The sequence below is a fragment of the Antennarius striatus genome, chromosome 18 (assembly GCF_040054535.1).
Source record: "Antennarius striatus isolate MH-2024 chromosome 18, ASM4005453v1, whole genome shotgun sequence".
Taxonomy (NCBI): Eukaryota; Metazoa; Chordata; class Actinopteri; order Lophiiformes; family Antennariidae; genus Antennarius; species Antennarius striatus.
In genome coordinates this window covers 9,411,590-9,420,736 of record NC_090793.1, presented here as the reverse complement: position 1 = coordinate 9,420,736, position 9,147 = coordinate 9,411,590, and the positions used below count along the sequence as shown (strand labels likewise).

General features: G+C 45.2%; 1 protein-coding gene across 2 annotated transcripts; it reads left to right on the top strand.

The window, feature by feature from the left end:
• The first annotated feature begins 196 nt into the window (after positions 1-196).
• Positions 197-9,146, top strand: LOC137611827 (protein kinase Npk). 2 transcript variants are annotated; one of them, XM_068339933.1, is made up of 11 exons: positions 197-731; positions 1,716-1,803; positions 2,925-3,026; positions 3,489-3,554; positions 3,658-3,686; positions 3,795-3,932; positions 4,295-4,381; positions 5,552-5,626; positions 5,742-5,848; positions 7,337-7,517; positions 7,584-9,146. In XM_068339933.1, the coding sequence occupies exons 1-11, from the start codon at positions 573-575 to the stop codon at positions 8,538-8,540; spliced, it is 1,989 nt and encodes a 662-aa protein (XP_068196034.1). In that variant the 5' UTR covers positions 197-572; the 3' UTR covers positions 8,541-9,146. The 2 variants fall into 2 exon arrangements, with proteins under 2 accessions (XP_068196034.1, XP_068196035.1); XM_068339934.1 differs by lacking the exon at positions 197-731 and having other exon boundaries at positions 2,859-3,026.
• Position 9,147: the final 1 nt, after the last annotated feature.

The window sequence follows — 9,147 nt, the reverse complement described above, 5'->3', positions numbered from 1 at the left end:
TTGTGTGATATGTGATGAGATTGTTGACTTGTGTTCAACCCGCTGTGGGCCACTATTGTGTGTCCATCACTGTGTGTGTGTGTGTGTGTGTGTGTGTGTGTGTGTGTGTGTGTGTGTGTGTGTGTGTGTGTGGAGTGTATGGAGAGCTTTATATAGCCACAGTTATCCAGGAAGGAATGCCCTGGATGCCAGTGACCATATTTGAACAGTGCGTCTGCCGCTCACCTCCCCTTCATCTCGGCGCTTCTCTGCGCTGTAGTTACACCGAATCACCACAATCAGGCAATGTAATACTTTGCGTAGTGATGACAGAGGGGGGCTTCAACTTTTCCTGACTCACGGGGAGCAAACTTCTCTCTCTCTTTCCAGCACTTTCTGCTTTCTTCCCTCTGACAGCCTGCTCTGCTGACTGACTCCATCGACTCGGATCCCGCGGAGGAAAAACCGCTCCACGTCTTCGTTTCTTATCCTTCTGGACTGATTTGTGTCTGGTCACACTTGTCCTACCCCTGTGTAAAGTGTGCACTCTTTTTGGGGGCTGTGTATGTGCGTGTTAGCGGAGTCAGTATGCCATGTCGTCCCCCGGCTCGTCGTTTGTGCAGATAAAGCATGAGGACCTGCTTTTCTATGAGAACTGTGGTGGAGGAAGCTTCGGGAGCGTCTACAGAGCCCTCTGGATTTCCCAGGACAAGGAGGTGGCTGTGAAAAAGCTTCTGAAGATCGACAAAGAGGTGAGGATGAGACACATAAAAATCAGAACCTCCTGCAACTGGGTTGCATCATTTTAAAGTATTTCTAGATTCAACCGAGGCGCTTTGCTGCTTATAATAACGTGAATCCGTTTCCAACTCATTTCCTAGAGTTTTTCTGGACTCCCTCCCTTCTACTCCTCCTGTATGAATGTGTTTATCTTAGACATACCTCTCCTTGTCGCCCCCCCCTCCTCAACACTCATTGTGGATGTGAGCATTTTTATTTATGCCAGCACTCCCTTGTTCCTCCCATTGTGTGTTAGGGCGAGGTGTGTGGTCATTTGTGCCGTTAATGCTGGGCTGGTGGAGGCTCACAGCTCGGTGTCAGGAAACTGTTACAAGTGATGGCGACCTGTGGGTCAAACGGGCACGGTGGTTTTGTTGTGGCAACCAATTTCAATAATGTAAAGTATGCACATGGGTCGGCAAGAAGGAAGTAGAGAGGGAACAGGGTCTGATGTGTTCGTGTCTGAACACACTTTGATGGATCATGAGAGAAAGACAATTTGATTCCATTGTGAATTTTTTTCCCTCTGCATGTGAAACAGGGCTGCTTGTAAACGCTAATATCGTATTTCAACTTGGGTCTTTGCCGGATATTCACAAAAGAGTGTGAAGGATTTATAGTTTATGGGAAAGTCAAAGCACAAATGCAAAGAACAATATTCCTGTATGAAATGTTGATTCATTACATTGACGTTGAAGGATCTAGATGTGTTTAGGTGGCTTCACGATGCTTAAACTGCACGTGCAAATGAATGCAGCTCTTTGGAAGAGAAGCTGTTAGCTTCTTGGTAAAGGTTAAATATTTCACATTAGCATGGGGTGTGATCTCCATCTGTTTTAATTAACACTGAATGTAAGTTCATCATCAGGAATGATTTCCACTTAACTCTGGGGCCGCCGTACTGGAAACCCGATGACTAACAGTTCATGTTCTCTCTCTCTTGTGTCCTCATCCAGGCTGAGATTCTCAGCGTCCTGAGTCATAAGAACATCATTCAGTTTTATGGAGCCGTGCTGGAATCTCCCAACTATGGCATTGTCACAGGTCAGGCCATGTGTGTGTGTGTGTGTGTGTGTGTGTGTGTGTGTGTGTGTGTGTGTGTTGTGTGTGTGAAATACATGTACTCCTTCAAATAGGAAGTTTAAATCCTTCGTTTCATTCAGAAAAAAAAGTTTTATAATGTTATTTAGGTTTAAATGTTGGTATGTTTGTGGGAAATATCTAATATTAGGTCACGGTTTAAGTAAAGCACGGATGGGTCGGGGTCAGGGCAGGTTTAAACCAGACAAATGAGTGTGTCTTGACTGTGTGAGTTTGTGTTTGATTCTACATGTGCTACTTATAGACACTTTAGCACATGTTTCGGTGGCTGACCGGTGTTTATATGTGTGTGTTTTGAAGTATCTGCGTCTACTCTAGCGTAGGTTGTTGCTGTGTTTCCTGGCAGGACATTTGTAACTGAGACCAGCATGTTTGGACGTGGTTGTAATCCTGGATGGGGTCATATGTTTAAGATAAAGCACTGACACGTCACTTTGGACTGTCTAGCAACACGGCAGTTCTGTCCTCACAGTCAAGTGCATGTTGTATACATTTAAAGGTAGATGCGCTCAATCTGATTTTTATTTTATTCTACTGCCTGAGTGCCTGATATCAGATTATATTGTATGTCTCAGTATGTGTTACTTACATATAACTATTATTAATTATCATTTATTATCAAAAATAATACAGATTGTGGACAGCAACTTCATAATTATATGACGATAAAGTCTGATCACACCTGATACATTCATTTATTAATTCATTTATTCATTTCATTTATTCAGTTCTAAAGGTCTGATTTTTTATTATTATCCCCGATTAGTCCTTGTCTTCCTCTTTTCGAAATGTCCCTCTTCACATTAAAACAAGAGAGGTTAAAGTTCACAGATGAGTGGCGTTACATTGTTAGTTAACTCGTCTGCTGCTAGGAGTTAGCCAGCTAGGTGTGTGATATCCCTCACATTATATTTAAACATGATGATATCCGCTGGAGCCGCTTCATAAAATGGGATATATTCTTTGGACTAACGCGTATCTCACCGGTTTGTTTCCAGTCTGACCGGTTAAATTTAGCCTGAACCAGTAACCGCTCTGCTGTGATGGCCTGTGTGTTCTGACAGAGTATGCTAATGGGGGGTCTCTGTACGAGTACCTCTCCAGTGAGCAGAGTGAAGAGATGGACATGGAGCAGATCATGACATGGGCCATCCAGATAGCCAAAGGTACACTTCATGATGATAACAGAATCTGTTTTTCCATCACCTCCTGTCTGATAAATATGAGCTCAGTCTTGAATCAAATAAAAAATGCACGGCAGTGAAAACCTACAATATGTTAGATGTGAAAGAAATAAGAGAATAAATGTTAAAGCTAAGATAAAGAGGAAAAAAATTTATATTTTAGTGCTGTAATTGAACATCTTTACACCAAAGTTCAGAATTGAACTATCACCCGGATCATTTTCTGCTGTAAATGTTTTTTGTTCTTTTGTTGTTTTTTTTAACCTAATGTCATCATGGAACATCAGATGGATTATATTATATAATTTAATTTCTAATCAGCTGAAATAAAAAACGTTTTACCGTACAACTGAGCTCAAGTTAACAAGCAATTCTACCAAAAATCAATCAGAATAAATCTTTAAAGGCTGCATTCATTATTATTAATACTTTATTTCCATTCAGGAATGCATTACCTCCATGCAGAAGCTCCAGTCAAAGTCATCCACAGAGACCTCAAGTCACGGAACGGTAACGCACGACCTTAATCTGTTCGACAGACCCTTTCGCTCCGTTAGCTCTGACCGTATGTCGGCGGCGTGGCGCTGATCTGACCGCTTTTTCTCTTTAACAGTGGTGATGACTGCAGAAAAAGTGCTGAAGGTTGGTAATGGCGGCGATGCACAGACGACCACATGTAATTATTTTTCATTCGGTTCAGACGCTCGGATCATTTTGGGTTTTGCTCACGTCTCTTTTTTGGGGTTGCAGATTTGTGACTTTGGAGCGTCTAAGTTCCTCTCTCATACCACCCACATGACGGTGGTGGGCACGTTCCCCTGGATGGCTCCGGAGGTCATTCAGAGCCTGCCTGTCTCTGAGACCTGTGATACCTACTCCTATGGCGTGGTGAGTTCAAAGTCACGTAAAATATAGTATCAAGACTGTTAATGTCCGTCTGGAAATCAATTGCTGCTGGCTATAATTAAGTGGGTGCAGATTTGTAATCTTCATTGTAAACTGCATTTTACAGACTTGAATTCAAACTTTTAAAATCTTAGAACTTCCAGTTCTTTATTAAATTATGTAAAGCAAAGCATTTTTTGGGAACAGGGCATCATAAATGTGCTGTTTGTCTTCAGAATCATCTATTAACTGGATCTATGAAGGCTTCCTTCCTGCATCCATTCAGGACAGTTACATGAAACAAAAGCGACCCTGTTGTTTTGGTTTTTTTTGCTTCACGTCTCTCCTGGTTCTGTTGTGTCCAGGTGCTATGGGAGATGCTGACTCGGGAGGTTCCTTTCAAAGGATTCGAAGGGCTGCAGGTCGCCTGGCTGGTGGTGGAAAAACAAGAGGTAACTCGATGCTCGACGCACGTGATCAACACCTTTTCTGAACGAAACCGTAGGCGCGTAGGGTCGACCTCAGCAGCGTTTGAGAAGGCTGGAGGAACAATGCAATGCTCTCATGGTTTCCACTGCGAGCTGGTGAGGCTGAGGCTGGGTATTTTTAGGCCTGATGTCAGCTTCTGCTCTTGTAAGGCCTGGATACACAGCGGTGGAGTTGGGCCAGACTCCCCCTTGGCTAAAACCTTTACGAGAGAGAGAGAGAAAGAGAGGGGAGGGAAGGGGGCTTCACTTCTCCCTAAATAACTCTCTCTCCCTTTCAAAGTCTCCCTCTGATTTCCCCTCCGTTGCTCTATACCTCTCTTCTTGGCCTCTTACGTGCCCCCTCTGCACTCAGAGCTGGTGATATTTTGGGATTAATCCCCAGAGAAAACAGTTTCCATTTACTGCCCCGTACTATGGAGCTGTCTGAGCTCCTCCAGACCCACGGTGATGCCGGGGGGGGGGGGGTAAGGGAGTCTTTTAATGCAGGGGCATTATCTCAGTGGTGGGGCGGGGCTTAGCGCTCTTACTGCATTTTACAACAAAAACAGTTGTGGTTTACTTTACGGTTTTTTTTTTTTCTTCTCACTGTGGAAAAAGTTGATGCAATGCGTCCGTGGATGAATCAGGCGCCATTTGATTTATCAGGAGACTTGAGAAACAGACAATTCTGGCTTTCGTTGGTTCTTCTTGGTGTCTGTTGCATGTTTTGCCACTAAGTTTGGTAGATTGTCGTCAATCCCCGATGTCATTGGTGGTTATGTTGTTTTTCAATGTCAGGAACAATGGCTGTTCCTCTTTAGATGACGGTGAAGTTGGTGAACCTTGAGTTTTTGCACTAAACCCTTCAATGCTTTGGTTTAGGATTATGACATCACCATTAGCATCTGCTGCACTTAACTTCCTGTTAGTAATGTCAGCATGCTAATCCAACTGATGCTACCTGCACATACCAACAGCATTAGGTTTGCGTGCCAAAGTTAGCATGTGGCTAACATCGAGCTCCCCCATACTTAAATGCAACCACAGTTTTAACGCTAAACATTTGAAATGACACATTAGCTTTTAAAATGTCTAACATGACATTAAAAATGATTGTGAGTGTGTGTGTGTGTGTGTGTGTGTTCTGGTTTCCAGAGGCTGACCATCCCCACCAGCTGTCCAGCAAGTTTTGCAGAGCTCATGAGGAAATGTTGGCAAGCAGAACCAAAGGTAAACTGAATGGAGGAGGTATAGAAGGCTCCATCTTTTAGATCTTTTAGTTTATGCTTTTAAAGACACTAAATCTAGATGTAGCCTGTTAATGCAGAGTTATGTGTACCTACAGGAGCGTCCACAGTTCAAACAAGTGCTCGTTACCCTAGAAACCATGGCCAATGACAGCAGACTACCGGACCAGTGCAACTCCTTCCTGCACAACAAGGACCAGTGGAGGTATGCACATGAACACACACACAAAAGAGAAGACAGTATGTGTGTTTATTTTTGAGATTGAGGCATCTTATTTCTTAGCCTATCCAGTAAATCTCACTGTCTTGTCTGGATGACATATGCGGGGTGCGGTTTCCTGTATTCCAAATAAAAGTCGACATGCACGCAAACACCTTCACGGCAGATACACATGTGCCAGCATCAACACACAGACACAACTCTGCAGCCTGAAGCTAAGGAGGATTTGAATGTGTGACCCTGTGCTCTACTTCAGTCTATAATAAGCCAGCTGGAAAGAGTCCATGGAAGAGATTCCTCTCCTCCTCCACTCTGCCCTCAGTTCTCAGAGGGAAAAACGACAGTGAGGCGGGGGTGGGGATGAGTGGGGGAGAGAGAAAGAGAAATGATGAGCTGAAGAAGACAAGACCAGGGAGGAACAGAAGTATATTGTGCTTTCTGGACAACAGGGCAACAGTGGGGATGGAGGGAGGCGAGTATGGACAGATGACAGGGGTGAGACGGGGTGGAGACAGTGAGGGAAAGGGAGGGTGGCAGCAGAGAAGAGAGGGTGAGAGATTCTGCTCATATTTAACATGAGTGCAGCGAGGCAATCAATTTTGAGTGAAGTTTTGGGTGCATGTGGAAAAGTTGGACGAGCGAAGGGGAGGAGGAGGAGGAGGAGGGTGAGGGAGGTGAAGGGGCGGGATGAATGAATAGGGAAGCAGGGAGGGAGCATAGGAGGAGGTATGACTGAGCGTCAGATCTGTCTATATTTAGTTGCCGTGAGGGTTGATTGTGTTTGTGGAAATGCAGGTTAAACAATCGCTGTCGCTCACACTGACCTCTTGTGGTGGCAGATGGAACTGCAGCCGACTGTTTATGAGCGTCACAAATCAAGAGAGCAGTCGTTGCTACAGGAAACTAGAACACAATTGTTTTGAACTTGGAACCTCTTTTTAATGTGTCCAGTGAGGCAGAGCTGCAGCTTGAGACGTAGAGAGAGTAGAGTAGAGTATAACTTTATTTATCCTTGAAGGAGGTTCCATCAGGGAACTTGTGTTTGTATGTTTACAATGACAAATGGAAAAATTAAAATTTGCAGCTCTGAAGTAAAATTAATGTGCAATAATAAAAGTATTGATAATATAAATTCTGTTTCAGATTGCAAAACAACACATTTTAGGGTAAAACTGACATTTTTGAGATGTTTTACAAGTAAAATTCCTAAAGGATTAACAGAAATGTAAGAGCGTCAATGAAATCTGATCACAGGTCAGTGTGTTTGATGCCATCAATCAGCTTTTATTTGTTAGGTTGATCAAAGTCAATCATAAAGTCTATAAGGATATAGAAAAAGAAAATGTGGATTTGTCCAACCATGTTTTTACAGTCATATCACATGATGTAAATAACACTTTCAGTGGCGTGGCAGTGATCTGTACACAAACCCCAACAGCTGGTGCAACATTTTGTCTGTTTGAAAAACCACAGGTGTGAAATTGAGTCGACTCTGGAGCGCCTCCGCAAGCTGGAGAGGGAGCTTTACTCCAAAGAGAAGGAGCTGGAGGAGCGGGAGAGGAGGCTCAGGCTGTGGGAAGAGAGACTGATGGAGAGGTCCAACATGACTCCCAGCCCCACCTCTCTACTCATGGAGCGCTCCACTATCTCACCTGTAAGTGGAAGGAAAGAAACAATCAGATCCGTTCCGTGATCCTAAACCCGCTTCTCCTTCTTCCAGTTCTTCCCCTCGATGTCCATCGGTTCCAGCGGTTCCTTCTTTCGGTCGCACTCTCAGGACTCCAACAGCGCCGGCGTCAGCAGCGCTGGCGTCAGCTGCCTCCTGCGCACCCTCAGCAATGGCGACACGGAGAGGGGGAGCAGCACAGTGCTGGAGAGGGGGATCGGGTCGCTCGACGGCGGGAGGCTACACGCCGTGCTCCAGGGGTTACAGGGCAGGTTCGGAGAGGAGGATGAGGAAGAGGAAGACACCTTGGAGGAGAAAAGCTGGGGTCAGAGGGAGAGAGATGAGAGTAGGAACAAGGAGGGAGGAAGGGTGCAGGTGACGCTCAGAAGCTTCCCGGGCGGGAGGGTGGAGAGGAAGTGGGAGGAGGGGGACAGGGAGAGAGGGGGGATGCAGCGGAGCAGGGTCACAACCATCGTCCGAGGATACTCCGGAGGGTTTGGAGAGGCGGAAGGAGACAGGGAGAAGGAGGGAGGGTGGGAGATAGAAAAGCTGGGAGACAGGCTGGAGGATAGAGGGATGGAAGGAAGGATAGAAGGGGGAAGGCTCCCGACTATGTTCAAGGGTCTCCACGGGAGTTTTGGGGACATCCTGTCCTTAGATATGAACGAGATGGGGGAGATGGAGAGACTGGGCGACATGGAAATGGACATGGGTGACCTAGGGGTGATGAAGGTCATAGGTCACGGCGTGAGGAGTGGGGTTGGAGTCAGTGGCCGTCGGAGTGACGTGGGAGTCGTGGTCCAGGGAGTCAGGGGCGACCTCGGAGAGGCCATCGGCCAAAAGATTAGAGGTGAGGTTGGGGTCATAGGTCACTCAGGGGTGCAGGTGAGCATGAGGTCGTCGTCCAATCAGAACTCTGTGAAGAGCTGCAGCGTGCGACACGGAACCAAGATCAACATGGCTACTGCAGCCATGGACATGATGGAGCTCGATTGGTCTGACAGCGACTAGAAGACACACACAAACACACACACACACACACACACACACACACACACACACACACACACACACACACACACACACACACACACATACACACACAGAGAGAGAGCACACACAGAGAGCACACATAGAGGCCAAACTATAAAGGTGTTAGCACATACAGTATCAGTGCTACAGTATGTGCATTAGGATGATAAAGGGTTGGTATACATACATTGTTTTGTTAATTTTTTTTTATTGAATGTATGATTACCACACACACACACACACACACACACACACACACACACACACACACACACACACACACATAAACACACACACGTGTACTGTGAAGTAGGAGCAAAGACACAGACGTGGTCTTGTCATGTTGTCAAAATGACTTCACCTGTGTATTTTAATGTGCTAGTAAAACCGCTGCATAACTAAATATAAGAGGTACAAGTGCAACAAGCTAACGCCCCTCCCGCAAGGTCGTACCTTCTCCCTGCTTGTAGTTTAGACTTGATTTGTTTAATGTAAGTTTCATCAGTTCTAACAGTTTCTAGAGTGTGAATTTTTTGGCATTTCTTTCTGTATATTTAATCATTTTTCAATAAAAGCTAAAGATTCC